General features: G+C 40.9%; 1 protein-coding gene across 6 annotated transcripts in view; it reads left to right on the top strand.

Moving 5' to 3' along the window:
• SLC8A3 (solute carrier family 8 member A3) overlaps positions 1–22,338 on the top strand; it is a 167,646-nt gene that overhangs the window by 6,961 nt on the left and 138,347 nt on the right. For 5 of the 6 annotated variants that reach the window (XM_077122861.1, XM_077122864.1, XM_077122863.1 and 2 more), the window contains exon 2: positions 11,869–13,714. In XM_077122861.1, the coding sequence (XP_076978976.1) occupies positions 11,931–13,714 (1,784 nt within the window). In that variant the 5' untranslated portion in view covers positions 11,869–11,930. Of the gene's footprint in view, positions 1–5,017; positions 5,438–11,868; positions 13,715–22,338 lie in introns of those variants that run through there. The other variant, XM_077122862.1, reaches the window with a different exon arrangement.

Raw genomic sequence — 22,338 nt, 5'->3', positions numbered from 1 at the left:
CAGTGGTGAAGTGAAAAATCAAACCAGGAAAAGGCAATATGGTTTAATAAAAGAAGCAGTAAACTGACAGACAGAAGGTTATGATCTAGTTCTTATCACTTCTGAAAACCTTACACAAGACCCACATCCGCTCTCTGGGCCTCAGGTTCCTTAACCATCAAAAAAGTTTTGCTCGATGTGTTGTCTCCTGAGCTACCTCCCATTGCTGACAATTAATTCTTTATTCTGACACTCTTGTTCAACTGCCTATAGATTGCCTCCTGCTAAGGACACTTTTGGTGCTGACAGTGTCTTTCATTTCAGAACATGCCAGCTGTAACACAAAGCCCCTAGTGTGTCTGTTGTCACTAGTCTCTGTCATTGAGTCTCTAGAGGTCAACATAGCCAGCCAACTCAACTATCTGCATGTCTGGCCTGCAAGGCACCCTTAGCTGCATTGAGTGCCTTTCTGGCCTAATTGGTCATAGTTGGCATCCCTCCATGTGGAGTTACCTCCCCACAGCAATACCCATTCAGAGGATTCACAGAATGACTCATGGTGTACTAGGCCCCCAAATGCTCTTCCACTTCTGCCTTTCCTGGAGCCCTCAGGAGGGGTGTATTTAAATCTCTATTGAGAGATATTTAGGTGGAACCGCTGTGCACTGTCGCTCTCCAGACATCCTACCATACCACTGTACTCTCTGCCCAGAGAGACAGGAAGAATCTTCTTGAGTTTGTGACTTTCAGTCCCTCAGAAGGGACTAATGGAGGAATCAACTTCAAGGGGAAATGATTAGGAGAGGAGGGAGAGGAAACATCTTCAGAGATCATATCTAGATCTGCTGGGAGCCCTAGGAGTCTGCTCCTAGCACCCTCTTATGAAAAGATGACCCAGAACACCTCTAGAGTTGATTGTGCAAGAGACTCCCCATACCATTTCCCAGAGAGATGACTTGGAATCTGACTGCTTGCCGGATTCTGTGTGTTCTTCATTCAGACAATGATATGATGTGATTCCGTATTTCAACATTTTAAAAATTAAGAGAAATTAAATGCCATTAAAATGAATGAGGCTCCTGGGGGATGATCTGAAGAAAATGTACAAAAAAAGCAGCTGATCATCAGCTTCCCCTTGATGAAGAGGCAACAAGGAAGAGGGATGCCATCCACCTTTCTATGGTTATCCCCCAAAGACAGAGCCCAGGTGGTGGGGCAGGAATAGTGTCTCCCTCAGGCTTCCCTGGGTTTTCCATTTCTCACCCCAGGCCTCATTTCCTTTCAGTCATGGTGAAGATTTTCTCCTAGTCTTTTCTGACATGACACAGTCCTTTAGCCTAGTGTAAAGAGACCTGCTGGCAGCCTGAGGGCCAACGTTTAGATCTGGCTCCACTATTTATTGACATAGATACTCTTGGCAATCAGCTGAACCTTGGTTTCTTCATCTCTGCATCTGAACATCCTCACAAAAAAGATTGAATGGCATCATGTGAGTGAGAAGTGTTTTGTAAACAGTTGTGCATACTTAATATTCATTGAATGAATGATACACTATAAATATTGGTTAGAATCATGCCATAAATTGTGAAGGGAAAAGTAAGGGGAAAATGAGAACAGTATGGTGAAGAGAAAGAACTGTGTTTAGAAATAGAACTCACTGCTGCTGTCCAAACACCACAGTCTTGTTGGTTCTTCTGAATGAATAAAAGTACCTATTCTTTGAGGTCGTTGGCTTTGCCATTTACTTCTCTACCCCAAGTCTTCCCAGAGAGTCTGAAATCTCTCCTCACAGGTAGATCTTTCCAAAATCACTTAATCCTGTAGCATTATCATTCATCCATTCAACAAATATTTACTGAGTGCCTGTTATGCCAGGCTCTAGTCAAGGTTCTGAGAATACTATGGTGAATAAAAAACATGATTTTCTTGCCACCATGGAGCTTATATTTTATGTGGGGAGGTTTATGATAAACCAGTAAGCAAACAAAAAACAATGAAAATTTTGGCAAGTGATATGTGCTAAAAAGAAAGTGAAAATGACAGAGAGTGTTGGGAGGTGAGGAGAAAGTGTTGGGAGGTGAGGAAAGAAGGATGGGAGGGGAAAGCCTCTGAAAAGATGACATCTGTGACCTGGGTGAAATAAAAAGTGAGCAATGTGGATATTTAGAGTAAGGATGCTCTAAGCAGAGAGAACAGTAAATGCAAAGCCCCTGGGGCAGGTGTGTGCTTGGCATGGTGTGGTAACTTCAGAGAGACCACTTTAGCTGGAATGGAGGGCAGAGGGAGCAAAACAGTGTTAGGAGATGAAGTGAGCAAGTTATAAATTAGAAAGTAATCACTAGAGGGTATATGTTGTCAGGGGGTGCTGCAGGAAGAAAAGAGAGTGCAAAGAATGGCATGCCTATCTTAATTTCAATTTAGAAAGTTATTTCTGGATATTTTAGCGGAGAGTAGATTAAGGAGTGGGGCAAGATTGGCAGCTATTGCAATAGTATAGGCAAAGTATGTAACATTGAATTCCCTATATTAAATAGTATAGGCAAGGAATGTGATATTGAATTGAGTGACACATATTTGGCACTCAATAAATTTGAGAATATTTCCAGGCATAAATGGTCTTCAAAGAACCCACAACTTTGAAGAATACATAGTAAGCGTGTGACAGATATATATATATATTTTTTTAAATCAATGAGCAGAAATAGGCTTCCTTGTTGCCACCATGGCTTTGAGCTAATTTCAGAATTTTGGATCTTTTAAAAATAAATTTCATTTTTTCTTGAGTGAAATTGAGTTCCATGAATTTGTTTTCTTCTGTGTGAAACTTCTTTCTCATTGAAATAGACATGAAATACCCATCTTCACCACCTCCGTGATGCTGTCATCCAGTGTTCATGATTCCCAAAACCCTTTGTCCACTTTTAGATATCAACCTTGTGTACTTTTTTGTGAGCTCCTCCAAGGAAGGGACCAGATCTGCTTCATCAGAACATCTCCAGAGCTTATCATAGTCTGAACTATTTAATCAACAACTGGTTATTATTTTGACAAGACTGAGGAACACTCTGATGCTTTGATAGAATTGTGGGGCATCCTGTTATGAGCCAAGAATGCTCACTAGTCTGATTTGTCTCATAGTAACTAGAAGATCCTAAAACTAAGCAGCTGTCTAAGTTCATTAGTTTTGTGCTGATTTCTTTAGCTCCTGTTTCTTTGGACCCTGACTGCCTGGCAATACCTGAACTTTGCAGGGCCAGAAGGATGACAAATTTGCCTGATATAGTTTGGTCCTTGCTATACCTCGTAATTCTTTCACCGTTACCTTCTGTTTTCAGTTGGTTTCTGATGTGTACTGATTCTACTTTTGAGATAGCTTTTAAACCCACCCATTCTTCACCAGCCTTACTTTCATTGTCTCTGTTCAGATTCTTATCACTTCCCACCTAGATATTTTGATAGTCTCTGAACTAGTCTTCCTGCCTCCAACTTACCTCTTTAATTTCCACCTTGTCATCACTCTAGTTCTCCTATCAAAAAGAAAAATATTGATTTTGTCCCTCCTATAATTAAAAATCTTTCAGCACTTCTTTATTGCCTCCAAAATAATGCTCACATTTCTTGGCCTGGCATATAAGACCCTCATTTGCTATTCTTCACTTAGCTCTGCAGTCTCTCTCAAGGGTACCAACCTTCAGCTACTCTGCTAACCCTTCTCTAAATACACACCATCGTTCATGCGTCCATGCTCTTTATCATGGGGATTACATTACCTGTGTTTGAAATGCACCCAGTCAACTACTATTCATCCTTCAGATCCTATTTTCATGGAGCTAGTCCTGAAAATCCCAGATGATGTTAGGCTTCCTTTCCTCTGTTCTCTCTTGGCACATTGCAGATGCTTCCAAATCTAGTCTGTATTTTGTGGTATTGTAATTACCTTTTTAAAATTTTTTTTTACTGTTCTCCAGTGAACTGTGTCTTCCTCAAAGGGATTATATTTTGTTCCTATTACTCAAATTTGAAAAACCTTGCTCACAGCATCCGTGACAAATGGCTTTCTATTTGAACACTCTAAGGTTAGGAGAAATCATTGAATACTATTTTTCAATAGTCATTCAATAAATAATTTTTAAGCATCTACCTACTATATCCCAGGCACAGATTTAGCAACTGGGGCTATAGAAATAACAACAGAAAGTTTATATGCCCTTGAAACTTAAATTCTGTTTTTTGAACATGCAAAAAATGAGCTAAATACTAATTAGAATAGTCTTCTTACCATGATTCAGTGGAAGTCAATCTACAAGACATAGAATGGACTCATACAAGTATATGAATTAATGAGTTAATGAACAAATATGGATTTGTTATTATCACAGAAAGGAAAACTATCTAGAAACATGTCTTGCTGAAAATGGATGAGTAACATCATTTGCTACAAAGGTGAGGAACTCAATCTTTTATTTCTCCTCAGAGAAAGGGTAAACCAAGCAGAAAATAAATGTAGGGGGAGATAAAGGGAAAAGCTACTTAGGTGATTAAGGGATTCATACTTCCTGTCTTTAGCAAGGTGTGAAATTCAGTGAGAATCCAGAAGGAAGGGTTGTTTGTCTAGTTTTTCAGGTTGCACTGAAAGGCCTCATGGTACCTATTCATGAGTCAACTCATGATACACTGACAGTACTTCTCCTGGACTCCTGAATGGTTGGAATCCCTGATACCCACGTAGCATAGTCAGGTTATGTTCTTTGTCTTCTCTTTCAAGATTTTCAACCTTTACCATCCTCAAAAACAACCAGAGAGCTTTTCCATAACCTAGATGTCTAGGCTATACTCCTAGAGATTCAGAAAACTGTATCTGGGGTAGAATGGAGACGCCTGTATTTTTAACAAATCCAGAGTGATTCTGATGTGAAGCCATTTCTAGACTATGGTCCTGAGTTCCATCATCACCCCAACTTGGGGGATGACTTAAATGAATATGTAGGTCTGGCAGAACTTGAATTAAACTGGGCAAAGTTCTTCTTCCTGGTTTTCTGGCCCACTCTCAGTTTTTGTGACTCCACAGACATGTCGAAGATTTGCAGAGGTTCAAAATCCTCTAGCTTCCATAGAGTGGGGTAAACATTAGGCTTTTTTGACTCATAGAATTTTAGAGGCAGAGAAGATATCAGAGGTGAGGTCCAACCTCTTATCCCTATCAACAGAGTTCCACTGAGTTTTGTCTATTCTTTGTTGCAGAAAAAAAAAAGTTCCTTATATTGAGTTGAAATCCCTCATGGAGCATCCAAATGAATGTGGAGGAAGGACATGTTAACAGATAAGTACATACTGTACTTAGTACAGTGTGAGAATATTGGTGGTAATATGAACAAAGTGCTGTAGGAACCCAGGGAAATAAATGACTCATTTGGAAGGTGAAGAGGGAGTATATTGTCAGGACATACTCCCAGAGAAGGTAATTTGGGGGGGGGGGGGAGGTTCTAGTTTCTTGACCTAAGAGCTATAGTTCCCTACCCTTCTATTCTACCATTCCTTTCATCCCCTGGCATTTAAAAGCAGACTTTGGTAGTTGATGTATCAAGTTTCATATCCCACTTGTATCATATTCTCAGTGAGTAGGCCTTGGTGAATTATTAATCTTTGAGTCCCAGTCTCTCATATATAGAACAGTGGACAGTGTTGGTCTCATTGTAGGTGTGTGATATTAATGTACCTAGATCAGTACCAGTCATCAAGTAAGTACTCAATGAATGAATATGATGATTGTAGCTGTTCTTACCTTTTTTTAAGCCCTTGGTTTGTATGAAATACATAGAGACAGCTGGTGCTCAGAGCTGTGCAGGGGGGTGCTTTCTCTTCTTGGGCGGTGATGGCTGGGATTATATCAGTAGGGTTCCGTGTGGCTATCGTGATTTGGATGTCATTAACAGTTTGAAGAGCTTCAGGGAAGGCAAAATATGACAATTGCATAAGATCAGAGAATCAAGGACAATATAATATAATATCATCTACTACTGCAAGATTTTCTGTATTATAAAGCCATGCTGCATTGCAGCCACTGCCCACATGGCTAGAAGCAGCTGTACAGCGATCAATCTGAGAGTTCAGAGCAGAACAAGAAAAAGATATCACTTCCAAGAATGTATTGTATTCAGTTATTCCTATAATTGCTTGTGTGTCTCTGTCCCTCATCAGAAGATAAACCATAAAGTTGGGGATGTAGCTCATTCATGGATCCACCCCCAGTCACTAGCATAGCACTTGGCCCAAAATGAATATTCAATGAGAAGTTGTTTAAAAATGGATTTGATGCAAGGTGTTTTTGGTAAATCCAGAATGTAGGCTCTCCTTGACTTCTTCTTGGGTCCACCCTTCCTACCACTTTCCCTCAGCTTACTCTCTTATCCTCTGCGCTCTCCTTAGGAGTCTAAAATCCATGCCTGGCTCTACACTGCTCTGAGTCATTGTAACTTAAATGTGCCCCCTCACTTCTCTACTTTTTTGAGAAACAGTCCTGCCTACAATCAAAGCATCTTTGAGCAAAAGGAACTATAGAGATCATTTAACTCAACCTGAATTTTATAGATGAGGGAGACACTGAGAGGTTCACTGACTCCCCAGGGTCTCACAGCCCATTGAGACGAAGCTGAGGAGAAAGTCTCTGCCTCCCCCTCCCAAATTTGGGGCTCTACCACTACTGCACACTGCCTTGATATGCGAAGAACCTCCAGTCCTATGATGAGACCTCCAAATATGACAGACTCACCCTGCCCTCCGTGGTCTTTGTTCAAAAGATCCCCAAACCCAGGACTTTTAGCAAGTACAGTGGTTAATACTTAGTACTCTGGGTCAGACTGGTAGAGCTCTCCTTAGTAACTCTGATCTTGTGCAAATTATTTAACCTCTCTGAACTTTACTTTTCCAACTGTAAAATGAATCGGATGATAATAGTATCTCCTTCACTGTGAAGATTCAAAGAGATAATAGTGCATGAAAAGCCCTTAGCATTGCTGTATTCTCCTTGCTGGGCTGGGATTCCTATTGTGATTGTCAATCTTCCTAAGCGGCTGAGGTCACATCTTTCCTATGTTAAGAGAGGAGGGAGGCTTGTTTTTGTGTTTCATGGTGGCAAAAGTACAGGAGGAGATGCAATGCACTTGGACTTGGATGACACATTGGAGCTGGTGACTTTGCCTGGTTGTACCTAAAATTTTAATGTAAATTGACTGTGATGTCTGTGCAGGGGCCCAGATTTAGAAGCAGAGCTGGATAGCTCTACCCAGGCTAGTGACAGGCCTAGTGGAGTGTTCCCATTGGAGAAAGTGGAGGGCATAGCAGGAGGGGGAATTTGCTCAGTCTGGCCTGGTGGCACTGTCTTATTAATGATCTGGAAGAGCAGAAGAACAGTGACTTTAATTAAATTTGCCAGTGATATTAAAAGATGTCAGGAGCTGCTGCTAAGGACACAGACACCTTGCAGATGGCCCTGAGGGCATTAGGAAAACAAGCCAGGAAGGAGATGAGAGACCTGAGCTGAGCCGAGGCATTAGTTTGACTAAGGGAGAGGATTGTGTTATGGGGCGAGTGGGTCGTCATAATGCAGAACGTTCCATACCCGTCCTCATTAACTTTTTCTGTTCTGTTTGCAAGAGTTTTCTAACTGATCTTCCTGCTTCAGTCTTGTCCCCCTTTCAGCCATCCTGAGCCCCTTAGCCAAATTGATATTTCTGAAATACAAATCTGACCATTTCATTCCCCTGTTTAAAGCCCTATCATTGATTTTTCCTGCCCTTGGGATAAAATCCCATCTTGTCAATCTGGCATGTAAGACTCTCCATGAATTGAGTCCTCCCTATGTTTTCAGCTCCATCTTCTGACTCTTTGGCTTCACACTGAATTCTTCATAATTCCATGCACACGCCATGCTTTTTTCATGTTTTCATGTCTTTGTTTGGGCTGTGTGCTTTGACTTGAATGCCCTTCCCAGTTTTCTTTTTTGACTAAGGCTTACTCATTCTTGAAGTCTCATTTCAGGGATCATGTCCTTTAGAATGCCTCTTTGAATCCCCAAGCTGGCTCTGCACCCTCCCTATACTCCCACAGTATTCCTTCCTTCCACTTATTATAGTAAAATTGTCTTCTTGTGCATCTATCTACCCCTGCTAGTTGTACCTATGAGGGCAAACTCTAAGTCTAATATTTCAATTTACCCATCAGCATCTAGTACCAGGTCTTTTGTCAATATCTGTCAAACTGTACTGAAAGGAAGAATGTTCAGGTGGGACACTGCAGCAGGCAACCAGGACTTCCCCTGTAAACCTGTGGACTCGGCGTCTCTACCAGATCTCTGTTCACCCCACTGGGGGTGGGCGGGAGTAGTTGCTGATTGGGGACCATGGGATGTTCTACAACCAAGTGGGACATCTCAGTCAAATGGAGTGGTTATTTTATGTCATTTGTGTGCAAGTTCTGGCTCTGCTACTTCCTTGCTTTATACTTTGAGTAAACAACTAAACTAAGACTCAATTTTCCAAAATGTAAAATAGAGGTAAAAATGGTACTTATCTCGTAGGGTTGTTTTGAAGATTAAAGGAGAAGGTACTTAACATTATGCATGCAATAAGCACTCATAAATGTAAGATAATATCAATATCTTTATTATTTCGGGTGGTCCTAGGGGTCTTAAGCTGAATCATGTTACTGAGTATTGTTAGGGGATGATTAACACCCCTCAACCGAAAACTGTTTCCTGGGAAAGCTGGAGAGAACAACTGGAAATTATAGGCCATTTTCCACCTTTAATTTTACAAAGTCAGTGTAGGCATTTTTTTTAATTTGCATGGGCAGGCACCAGGAATTGAACCTATGTCTCCAGCATGGCAGGCAAGAACTCTGCCTGCTGAGCCACTGTGGCCTGCCCAGTGTAGACATTTAATAGCAACCTTCTTGCCTTGTTTTCTTTCATCCTTTCCTTTAGTTCATTTGTATTCTTACAGAATAGTCTTTTTAAACTGGCCTCTGATTCTGACCACGATAGCATATTCTTCATAAAAATCTGTTACTGGATGGTTTCTTTAAGACCAAGAGAGAACAAAGACCAGGATTTTAATTCTCCCAATGGATAAGATAAATAGAAGTCCTTGTCCCTGTTAATCAATATATCTCCACTACCTCAATGTTCCCTGTATTATTACCGCAGGCAGCCAGCTGTCTCCTCATACTCTGTGAATAGCCCACCCCCTTGGGGTTTGCTGCCCCACAGGCTGCCACTTCCTGTCTCACCACATTGACTCTTGATTAAAGAGCTGCTCCAGCTGTACCCACCTTCTGTCTTTTCCTGCACAGGGCTTATCAGAATCCATGAAATGTCAGGGTAATCAGAGGTCAAGGCAAGGAACCAAGGTCTTTCTCTGCCCACATTTCTCCAGGTGGGTGAATACCAAACCTGTAAAGGGAAGTCTCTTTGCACATCACAGATTGTGAGAACATGATGGATGTAACTATGGATGCTCAATGGCTTCAACCATACTACCTATTCAAAGATATCCTCACAACCTCTTCTCCTCTGAGTAAGGTCAACGTCAGAGGCCCAAGCACCTGGTGGGAGGACCCCACTATCTAGACAGAAGAGGAATGTGGGCTTCAGTACTTGGCTGTGATTCTGGAGAATATGAAACCAAATTAATCCTCAGAGACTTTGCAAAGAAGGCCATCCTGGTTACAGTATGCATCCTGGTGTACTGTGCCACAAAGGGAATTTTTCTTTGGGTATAGGTGTTGGGAATATAAAAGGGTCCTACATAAACCCTCTAAAATCTATGTAAATCCTCTAAAATCTAATATTCCATGATATTTATATATTTTTATGGAGTAAATAGCTATAATTAAGATAATGAAATGGCTTTAAAGAAGGCTGATGTTTGAAGAAGCTTTCTTCCTCATACATTTACTGAGCACTTACTCCTAACCACTTGGGATACCATAGAAAACAAAAAAAGATACAATATCTGCCCTTGTATTATTCATAGTTTAATGAATGAGCTAGACATTAAGCGTTTTATCCTGTAAATAGAAATGTCATTTCAAAGTTTTATAAATGCAATGAAGGAAAATTAAAGGATGGGATGAGAGAGCAAACCAAAGGGAGTTGACTCATTTTTAGGGGTGAAGGAAGGTTTTTCTGAGATAGTGACACTTATGCTGAAATCTCAAGCATTAATAAGAACAGAGGTACAAAGAGGAAGCACTTGTTTCAGGCATAGATAATGGCAAAGATCCTGAGGTAGAAAGTAACTTGGTATGCTCCAGGAGCTGAAATGAAGGTCACTGTTGCTGAAATGCAGTAATAAGGAAAGTAGCAGGAGATGAGGAGGGAAGAGGAGGGAAGAAGTAACTCATGGAAGGCCATGTAGGTCATGGTTAGGAATTTGGTCTTTATATTAACAGCAAGGGAAACTAGTGAAAGGTTTCAGATAGGGAAATGCTTAAGTTTGACTTTTTCGTTTTTTAGCTTTGATTTAAAAAAAGATGACTAGCTGAATGAGGAAAGTGGACTAGAGGGTGTGGTGAGTTCAGTTAGGAGGCTATTGCAATAAATTCGCTGGTAGAGCTGGAGGACAGGTTGATAGGGTTTAGTGCTGGATGGGGCAAGGGACAGGAGTGAGAGGGAGGCTTGCAAATTAACATCTCTTTTCTAGCATGAATAACGGAGTAGATAAAGGTGCTGTTTTCTGAAATGGGAAAATGGAGAGCGGATATGGAAGACAAGGACTTTGAATCCTTCAAGGTGTTGTACAAATACAAATAAGGATTCCTCTAGTACTAAAAGAACCCCCACATGATTGAATCAGAGAGGGTGGGAATGAGCAGGTTGCATTTTTAACCATTTCATTGTATTGGCATGTCTTTCCACCTGAATGAGGTGGTGTGTAGAAAGGTGAGTCTGTAGTTCCAGTTGAATTTCTTCCTATTCTTCTGAACTCACACTCACCTTTTGGTGGTTTGAGGCCAACTGATGGGGCGACATTTCACTCAAAAATTTATCTATAGTTTTAAAAAATATGGTGATTTGTAGACCACTTGCATACCTTCTTAATAGTGATTTTTACCACTTGGCCTTTTCCATGTTTGGGTTTGGAATTTGAATGGCTAATTGATATGTATCTTTCTATAGCAGGCTGCCCAAATTTTGTCTTAAGCATGTACTACTGGATGTTTGAGGGCTGCTATGGACTGGATCTGAAGCACCGGCTCACTTAACCTCAGTTTGCTTGCAGTACAGGCAGCATTCATTATGGAATTGACTCTCTTGCTTTCCCAAGCTGTCTTAGAAGCACAACTTGCCCCATAAATTTTGAGTTTGGGTAGGAGTTTTCCCCAAATGGGTTCAATAACACAAAGAGCAGAGTGTTCTATCTTGGGTGATTACCCCATGAGAAAAATTCAATTCAATATGCATTATTACACACTTATGTTATGCAAGATTCTTGAGTATGATGATAATGAGGTAAGAAATGCTGAAAACCCTAGAAACAGTATAATTGGGGGTGAAGATTCAGATCATGCTTGGCCTATTTTAAGCTGATTCTTGGGATTTCTCAGTTATCAGTGGGGTTGGGAGACAAGACTAGCAGAGTATTGTTTATACTTCCATCCCCAATATCCCCAGCTATTTTAAACCATTCTTCAACTGAGTCTCCACCAGATGGTCCTGAGTACAGAGCAGCTATTTGTACCTCCCATTGGCATCTTTTTTCCAAGTGAGAGACTACCCCATATGTTTGTGCAATATGTTGCTCAAGGTGATGTATCAGTTCATAATGCTGGAAACCTGTCATTTGCTGTACCCCTGCCTCATGCTTTTCCTGCCTCTCTGGTCTTTTCTAGGTCTCAGGCCTGTCAGGAGGACCATTGGTGCTGTGGTGGAAGCCAGCGTCTAAATCTTGTGTATGGCGTGGTTAAGGTTGCAGCCTCTCACCTCTGCCTTCCTCCATTTTGGGCTGGTTACTTTTGTGCTCTTCCTGAATGGTCTTCGGGCAGAGGCTGGTAGCTCAGGGGATGTGCCCAGCACAGGGCAGAACAATGAGTCCTGTTCAGGGTCATCGGACTGCAAGGAAGGTGTCATCCTGCCAATCTGGTACCCAGAGAACCCTTCCCTTGGGGACAAGATTGCCAGGGTTATTGTCTATTTTGTGGCCCTGATATACATGTTCCTTGGGGTGTCCATCATTGCTGACCGCTTCATGGCATCTATTGAAGTCATTACCTCTCAAGAGCGGGAGATCACTATCAAAAAGCCCAATGGAGAGACCAATACAACCACAATTCGGGTCTGGAATGAGACTGTCTCCAACCTTACCCTTATGGCCCTGGGTTCCTCTGCTCCTGAGATCCTCCTCTCTTTAATTGAGGTATGTGGTCATGGGTTCATTGCTGGTGACCTGGGACCTTCTACCATTGTGGGCAGTGCAGCTTTCAACATGTTCATCATCATTGGCATCTGTGTCTATGTGATTCCCGATGGAGAGACTCGAAAGATCAAGCACTTACGAGTCTTCTTTGTCACCGCCGCTTGGAGCATCTTTGCCTACATCTGGCTCTATATGATCCTGGCAGTCTTCTCTCCAGGTGTGGTTCAGGTTTGGGAAGGCCTCCTCACTCTTTTCTTCTTTCCAGTTTGTGTCCTTCTGGCCTGGGTGGCAGATAAGCGACTGCTCTTCTACAAATACATGCACAAAAAGTACCGCACAGATAAACACCGAGGAATTATCATAGAGACAGAGGGTGACCACCCCAAAGGCATTGAGATGGATGGTAAAATGATGAATTCCCACTTCTTAGATGGGAATCTGGTACCCCTGGAAGGGAAGGAAGTAGATGAGTCCCGTAGGGAGATGATCCGTATTCTCAAGGATCTGAAGCAAAAACACCCAGAAAAGGACTTAGATCAGCTGGTGGAGATGGCCAACTACTATGCTCTTTCCCACCAACAGAAGAGCCGAGCCTTCTACCGGATACAAGCCACCCGTATGATGACGGGTGCAGGTAATATCCTGAAGAAACATGCAGCAGAACAAGCCAAGAAGTCCTCCAGCATGAGCGAGTTGCATACGGATGATCCTGAGGACTTTGTCTCCAAGGTCTTCTTTGACCCATGTTCTTACCAGTGCCTGGAGAACTGTGGGGCTGTACTTCTCACAGTGGTAAGGAAAGGTGGAGACACATCCAAGACTATGTATGTGGACTACAAAACAGAAGATGGTTCTGCCAATGCAGGGGCTGACTATGAGTTCACAGAGGGTACTGTGGTTCTAAAGCCAGGGGAGACCCAGAAGGAGTTCTCTGTGGGCATCATTGATGATGACATTTTTGAGGAGGATGAACACTTCTTTGTGAGGTTGAGCAATGTCCGCATGGAGGAAGAGCAGCCAGAGGAGGGGATGCCTCCAATAATACTCAACAATCTTCCCTTGCCTCGGGCTGTCTTAGCCTCCCCTTGTGTGGCCACAGTCACCATCTTGGATGATGATCATGCAGGCATCTTCACTTTTGAATGTGATACTATTCATGTCAGTGAAAGTATTGGTGTCATGGAAGTCAAAGTTCTTCGGACATCAGGTGCACGGGGCACAGTCATCATCCCCTTTAGGACAGTAGAAGGGACAGCCAAGGGTGGTGGTGAGGACTTTGAAGACACATACGGGGAATTGGAATTCAAGAATGATGAAACTGTGTAAGTAACCTTTCCATATTCTACACTACCCTCCTTGTCCATCTCCTTCTATCCTGATGTATCACTCTTTAAAACTCTTCTTTGTGTTTGGCTAATGTCAAACTTTGATTCCATCACAGGTGTGCAGGATCAGAAGACACTACTGGGAAGGTTCTACTTCCAAACTCGGTTTCAGTTTTCTCACTTTAAATTGTTTCTGGGAAAGGAATCCTGTGGCAGGATCTAAGGATATAGAACATTTGGTTCACTGAAACCCAAATGATGGCTGGTAGATGGAGAGTGGGGGAAGGCATGACAGAAATGTTTTAATATAAAGATTTGGATAATTCTTGTGACTAAGCAAGAGATAGGAGACTGCTTTGAGCTCTCCTTCCTTATCTCCTCATGGCAAGGCCTTAAATGAGCTTTAAAACCGACCCTTTAAAGTCCAACCAGGACATCCTCAAGAAAGCAAGTGGCATTGTCTTTTTTTTCTAAAACCATATTGCAGTTGTATTGTATAATCATATTTCAAGCACCTCTCCTTCAATTTGGAAATGCCAAAATTGTTTGAAACTTGGCAATCTATTTACACGCTCATAGGACGCTTTGTGGCATGAGACTTGTCTAGCCCTAGTGAGATGGGTCAGTGTGGCTTGGGTACTAGAGGTATCTTGGAGAAGCCAACCTCCCTAGACAGTGGCCACCTGTTTTAGTCACAGGTATAAATGCCAAGATCTGGGTAAGCAGTGAAGGAACAACCTTTTAAGAATTGTGGGACAGAATGTGTCTGCTGTGTGATCATCTAAAAAGTATCCACAATCCAGGATACTCCTAAAATATTTCTTCTCAGGCCTCTTCTCCATTTAGTCCTTCAGAGACTGTGGGCATGCCCTTCTATTGGCTCTGTCACCCTAGGGCTTCTTCCCATGAACCTTCTTGAAAATTTGGTGTTATATCCTTTCCCCAGATTAATATTTTCTGAAGAAGACAACAGAGTGACTTTCCCTAGGGTTTGCAGCTTATGAGAGGAATTCTAAGGTAGACTTCCAAGATAGCTAAGAAGGATGGAGATGAGAAAAGGTCACCTTGTCTGAATTCCTTCTCTTGTCCACAAGCAATAAGCAATAGGAAGAGAAGATATAAAACATGAAGTGTGCATATATGACGGGGCTATCAACTGCTCCAAGAACATTCTGTTAACCATTTTTCAGTGGAAAATTATAATGTTCGCCTTCCAGAAGAGTGAAAGAAGGAATTCATGGGGAAGGGGATCCACAGAATCAAGGGAGAGATGTCATAGGTGTGCCTCTTTCCAAATCCAGTCATGGGACAGAGCCCGAAGAGGGCTGGGTTCTGCTGGCAGCAGAGTTGCAGGATCTAGGAGACTACTCTGCCCTTGTCTTTTCTCAACTCCTTTTGCTAATGTGATTTTGAGCAAGTCATTTAGCGTCTCTATGACTGAAAAATGGGAATAACAATACTTTCCTTGCCTGAAGGGAGAGCAGGATCTTTTGCACTTCCTACCTGCTCTAAGATTATCTGAACCATAGGCTCAGGAGCTCAGTGCAGGTATTATTTGCACTGCCAAAAATGGTTCAGTATTGTCTCCTGAAAATGAAATACCCATTGACAAATTGATTTATTAGAGCTCTGTTTAGTCATTTTGCTGGGAAGGATATTCATTTGTTAGCATAAGTGAAAACCTGTGCCTTCCAGAGAATACTATCCATTATGTGTGCTCTGGGGAGAGTGTTTATATATATGAATGAAGGGCATGCCCTATCTGGGAAGATGAACCCAGTGAAATTTCACATTTATGGCAATGTCAGTGTATAAGAGTTTATTGTCAGGCATTAAATGACATCAAGACCATGAAATTTTCTGTAATTGGATGAATTCGTAGTTTTTCCAACCCGGTATCCTAGATAACAGTGGCACAGAAGGGTGGTTTTTGAGCAGCCATAGGCTTGGATCCCTATTTCCTCATTCCATTGTGCACCTCTAAATATAACTAAAACTTCCTCAAACACATTTGTTTTTATGTCTCTATAATATCCTGTATAAATGAGCCTCATAAATTATCATTTCTAGGTGATCTTGGTTCTAAATGAACTTCAGTCTCCAGAAGTGAGAGACTTTGGTTCAGGTATTCTAAGGTTTGGCAAACAAGTCGATGTTTTCATCTATTCCTTTGCATAATTTTTTATACTTTGATTATTTTGTTTTCATCATTGCAAAATAGTGGGTCCAAAATGTGCTAGTCTGTCTTCATGTAAAGCCCTACCCTTGGTACTTTAAGTCATAATTTCACAACTAGAGGCAGTATGATGTAAAACAAAAACCATGGGCTCTAAATACAGCAAGTTAGAATTCTGGCTCTATTACAGTTTTAACCTTGTGGTTTTGGGAAAATTTCTTAACCTATTATGTCATTTCCCCACCAGTAAAATGGAGTCTCATAATATCTCTCTCGCAGGCTGCTCTGATGATTCAGGGTATTTTGTGCCATGAACCTGATGTGCTTGCTAAATTATAGCCCTCAATAGTAATGTTGATGAATTAACAATATTCTTCAGAAGACATAATTGAAGTGATAAGGTTACTTATGTTGATAAGAGAGGTCTCTGGGTAACCCTAATTAATAAACATGTTAGTTTTGGCTACCATTAAGAGATCTGATGTAAACTTATAAAATACTAGAGCCATAAAGGATATTAGAATATCTTCTAGAACAGTGCTTCTCAAAATTTAATGTGCTTATGAATTACCCAGAGATCTTACTAAAATGAAAATTATTATTCAAAAGGTCTAGGGTATGAGCAACTTTTTAAAAAGTTGAAAAAGTAGTCAGACTTTGACTACAGATGTAAATGAAGCTCTTCTGGATAGTACTAAGGTAAATCAGCAAACAAGGTGAAGGATGATATTGACTATTTTAAAACTTCAACTTCTGTATAAGCCCAAAGGAAGGGATGTTTATTTGGTGCAAAATTTGTATTTTTGGTAGCACATTATCTAATTTAGCTTGTATGGTCAGTTTATTTGAACACCATAATTAATGGAATCTTGAATAAGACATGAGATCTTATTGGTTTGTACAAGTTAGTATGACACTCTGATACATCCCAGAGTAATTTGGGCAGAGAATAAAAAAAGTATTTGCAAAGTCCCCTTGGGGAACTGGGGTGAAAGGGAGAAAATTAAAATCCCCCCTAAGGGAAATTCCTGATATTCTCACAAGCAGTGGGGACAACCAAGTCAATAGGCTGAGCCCTCAATCCTGGGGCTTACCCCAATGACAATTATTACTGCAAGGTAGAGGCTAAGCCTACTAATAATTACACCTAATAATCACCCCCCAAAGAACCTCTTTTATTGCTCAGATGTGGCCTCTCTCTCTAAGCCAACTCGGCAGGTGAACTCACTGCCCTCCCCCCTACGCACTGCCCTCCCCCCTACGTGGGACATGACTCCCAGGGATGTAAATCTCCCTGGCAACGTGGGACATGACTCCTGGGGATGAGTCAGGACCTGCATCATGGGATTGAGAAAACCTTCTTGACCAAAACGGAGAAGAGAGAAATGAGGCAAAATTAAGTTTCAGTGGCTGAGAGATTTTGAACCAAGTCAAGAGGTTATCCTGGATGCTATTCTTATGCATAATATAGATATTCATTTTTAGTTTATGGTGCATTGCAGTGGCTGGAGGGAAGTACCTGAAATTGCTGAACTGTGTTCCAGTAGCCTTGATTCTTGAAATTTGTGTAACTATATAGCTTTTACAATGTGACTGTGTGCATGTGAAAATCTTGCATCTGATGCTCCTTTTATCGGGGATATGGAAAGATGAGTAAAAAAAATATGGACAAAAAATGAATAGATAAAAGAGGGGGATAAAAGGTAGAAGAAACTGGGTAGATTGAAGTACTGGTAGTCAGTGAGAGGGAGGGATGGGATGTATGCTTTTTTTTCTTTTTATTTCTTTTTCTGGATTGATGCAAATGTTCTAAAAATGATCATGATGATGAATGCACAGCTATGTGATGATATTGAGCCATTGATTATGTACTTTGGATGGAGTGTATGGTGTGTGAGGATATCTCAATAAAAATATTTTTAAAAAAGATCTAGGGTATGGCTTGAGATTCTGCATTTCTAACAGTCTCCTGATGCTGCTTATCTGAATTTAGAATAGAAAGCCACTAAAGCTCGTGACCAAACCATGAGACCTAGAAAGGAAAGTTGCTTTTCAAGTGAATTGCATGACTGAGTCATGAATGCTTGTTTTCCAACTTTCAATCTCAACTTAGCTAGAGCCCAGCTTCTGAAGCTGTATTATCCTAAATTAGCTCCTACCCTGAGGCTCTGCTTTTGCAATACCAATTTGGAAACTGGTATTGAAACCTTCAGGATGCTTGAACAGAAGCTGCATGATGCCTGGAACAAGTCTGCTTTCTAATCTCTGGGTACCTTTGTTTGCCTACCCAATGTGGTAGCATAGTAAATTTTGCCTTCACCACTCTTCCTCTAAATCTAATCAGGTTGAGACCAGGCCTATTCTATATTAATCATTTGGGGTCCATGAATTCACTTGTTTGGTTTTATGCTTTACTTCTTCAATGGTATTCTTAGAAGTATGGTAGGATGGAAAAGCATGAACTTTTGAGTCTGACAGACACATGTGTGACTCCAACATCATGTACCTGTGTAACTTTGAACAAGTCACTTCACATGAGTCTCATATTTTTGGTTGAAATGATAATAATGCCTATAGTGATATAGTGATAATAATACCTATAGAAATATGAAGAAAGTGTATCCATAGCACAGTGCCTTCCCATAGAAAGTACCCTCTCATTCAACAAACATTTTTAAGTATCTGCTATGTACAGACTACATTCTAGGTGCTGGGGATAAGCAAATGAATAAGACAAACTGGTATCTCAAGGATTTACCTTCCAGTGGAGAGGCATATCAGGCCTAGAGATAAATCAAAATACATGGGAGAAGTGGTAGGGTTAAAATAGTTTCACTAAAAGAGGAGTGAGAATTTCCTCTTATGTGTGTAACACCACTGGAGTCTTTAAAGTAAATTTCATTAAGGATGTAGCAGTGATGGGGGTGTGGTGTGGATGGGTACATGATTAATTTACAACCATGTTACAATAAACCCTTGACTTTTGAGGGGGATTTTCCTGATGTCTTCATGATCCAGAATACCCACCGTATTTCTTGAGAATTATGGCCTTTGGGCCTACTGCTTACGATAACAAAAGCTCATTGAAATATGTATGCTAGTCTCACTCACAAAACAAGTAACTGGCTCCTATATCCCAGGCTTGCAGCATGCCTCTGCAGAAGAACAAATGATTGCAGCTCATGGACTTTTATGGTCTCTGGGAATAGTAAGAGCTGAGAATGTCAAATATGTATATGCCAGGATCTGCTATAGTTAAATAGCATGGGCCTGCCTTTGAAGAACAGAATGTTGGCTGTGCCACACATTTTCCGACCAATCAGAATGTTAAAGTTGGAAGGTATCTGACCTCTTGTTTTTATAAATTATGAAATTGACATTCAGAGAGGAAAAGTAACTTGTCCAAGGTTGCAAATCTATATATGATAGAAAGTTAAAGTTGGACAGAAGACTTTAAAAGTTAACAGCCCCACCCCACCCCACCCCCATGCACACACACATACATTTTGGTACTTCACTTATTTTTATACATCAGTAAAATGCTAACTTTGGAAAGAATGTGGCAATTCTTGAGTGTAAGACGCTTTGGAAATGTAAATCCAGTGGAATTATGTGACTAATCCCTAAAATAAGAAGAATAATCTATTATGCAGTATTGTAAATCTCTGGATTCACCTTAAGACTGTTCAGGAAAATATTGAGCCTGCAGAAGAAAAAACTCTCTCTATTCCAGTGATCTGTTACTGCAAAAAGATGACACGCATAGCTAAAACATCTTTTAGGCGGCCCCTGCGAATTGTGGACTATACCCTGTTCCATGAAATAGCAAAGTTTTTTTCAAAGTCATATGAACCAGAGGTGCTTTCTCTGTACAGTTTCAATCCTCTGGAATCTTTCCATCAAAATCTGTAAGAATCTGGAGTGCTGTGGGACACAATTTATAATTCACCAATTTGACTAAAACAGAATAAGTAGTTTTGTTTTCCAGCTAAGATATTTTCCTTCCAACCACAAAGGGAAAGTATTTGCATCTAGAGGAGGAACTCTTCCTTGTCCAATCCTTCATCAGATTCCCACATGTATTTGATGGTGTGTGGCTGGTCATTCCATTTCCCCTTTGGCTATATCCTCATCTACTCCTTGAGGAAAGTAGTACAGGTAAGAGCTCTGATCTTCAGCTTATTCAAGGTGTTGTTTTCCTTTTTTTTGTTTGTTTTTTGTTTTTAAGAGAAACTGAGCTGTGATTTCAGAACCCAATCTAGAGTCCTGGCATGGAGCCAGTAGCATATTATTGACAGTTGAGAACAGAGAATTCTTTGATCTCCAAATAAATAGAGCAAAGTCCCTATATTTAAATTCTGAACAATCCCAAAGCATTTAACAGGAATCATAATGTTCTGAGGATTTTGTTAAGTGACATGAAGAAAAGCACTAAGTAAATATTGCCAGGTGGTGTTATAGTTATCATTCATAGGAATTATTTTCCCATTGGAATTATTGTCCCACCCCTAACCCTACTATGAGTGTTTCTAAGTAGGAAATTACTTCAGCAAGAAAAGAAGAAGTTGAACTTATTTATTATGGAAAAATTTGCTTTTCTGAAAATGTAGTGATCACTGGATATGTGTATGTTTGTGTATTTACATTCTGATGTCAACTTGGCACCATTCCTGCCTTCCCTACCTAAGGGTTAGCATGGGTAGACACACCTGGCTTAGCTTGACCCTGCCTGAGCCCAGTTGAGTTACTATCTGATGGGTAAAGTTCATGGAGAACTAGTCATTTATGATCCAAACAATACCTTATAGTAGGTTCTTTACTTCAAAATAAGTAATGTATTGACAGTAATTTAATTCTCATAATCTAGCAGAATATGACAGCAAAACTATGGATTATAGATGACTCATGCTTCTACCTCTCTAGTACTCCATCTTTTCCACGTCCTTTTAGTGTTGATTTGTCAATTCTTTGATTTTCTCTTTGAGTGCCCATATGAACTCAGTTGGCCCCACTACTATCTCTGTCTTTCTCTGTCTGAGTTGTGATAATGCAAGAGGTGCTCTCCATCATCACTAGGGCTAACCAAAGCCCTGGCTGTTAATCTCATATATGTTCACTTTATTTCCATGCCTATGCTTTACTTTCTGTTTTATACTACTTTTTCACACTTGCTCTCTCTTCTAAATGTTCTCTGCTGCGTCCTTTCTTTCTCTACTGTGTATGCTCCAGCAACTGCAGATACTCGTGCTGTGGTTTCTGCTCTTCCTTGCACTCAGTGCCTTCCTCCTCAACTCCTTTTGCCTGTCTCCTTTAAAAGAATATCATCCTATCCCCGATTTTCCCTTCCTTCACATTTTTGGCTTCTATACTTGAGTTTCTTTCTTTCTACTGATCTATGATTTCTTTCAGTGATCAAGAAGGAGCTGTGAGAGTATCCCAGTCATTTGGGCAGAAAAAAACTAACTTATAATAGCACCAAGACTGATATCTCCCAGGAAACATGTCATTCACTGTGATGCTCTTTTTTCCTCTACCATAAAGTGTTTGCCTTACAAGATAGGAAGGTTTAATTGTAAGGATACAACATAGGTGGGGACTGGTTATCAGAAAGCCATCAGGAATTGAGGGAAATCTAAGGACCCACTTCTCTTTCTGATGCACTCATTCATGAACCACACAGTCTCAATCCAGTGGCATTTCTACTTCTTTCCATGGCCTTGTCCCTTATTACTCCAAGCTTGCAGTGATTCTTCAGACCCAAAGTCCTACCTCATGGTTCTTCTCTCCATATAGGCTTTCAACTCCTACCTAGCAAGCTCCTTCCATACTTGAGCGCAAATTCTCAAGAAATAGAATATAAATCATCTTTTTTCCTTTTTTTTTCCAACTTGGTCATGTCAAAGGCTATTGACTTTTGTTAGGCACCATCTCCCGCCCCATCCACTGCCATTGGGATGATGGGGTAGGAAAATGAAGATACATAGGGATCTCATAGTTACTGAGCATAGCTACCTAAGTATTTAGGTCTAGGGGTGGTTGGCAGTTCACTTAGCAGGGACCCCTAGGTGAAACAGACATCTGTCATCCATCATAATTGACATAGATATAAGGCTTACAATGTTTTGAAGATAGCACTGATTTTACAGTAATCTATGCTGGGACAGTAGGCTGGAGAGTGGAATAAATAGCCACCTCTCAGCTCCCAGCCCTATTGAATGCATCAAGGTGACCATAGACGCAGCAGCCAAAACTAAACTGGCTTCTGCCCAAATCAACTGCAAACATTTCTAGGATGTGATGCTCAGTGGCACAAATCTCAAGGCTACAGGGCCACTTCTCCCCCTTTACCCTTTTCTCGTTTATCCTCTCTAGAAGATTAGCATCAGAAGATAATCTGCTGTCATTTTCAGTTGCACTATTTGGATACTGAGACATTTTCAAAGCC

The sequence above is a fragment of the Tamandua tetradactyla genome, chromosome 12 (genome assembly GCF_023851605.1).
Source record: "Tamandua tetradactyla isolate mTamTet1 chromosome 12, mTamTet1.pri, whole genome shotgun sequence".
NCBI classification, from domain to species: Eukaryota; Metazoa; Chordata; class Mammalia; order Pilosa; family Myrmecophagidae; genus Tamandua; species Tamandua tetradactyla.
Note: the sequence above shows the minus strand (reverse complement) of the source record. Positions and strands in the feature narration are given on the sequence as shown.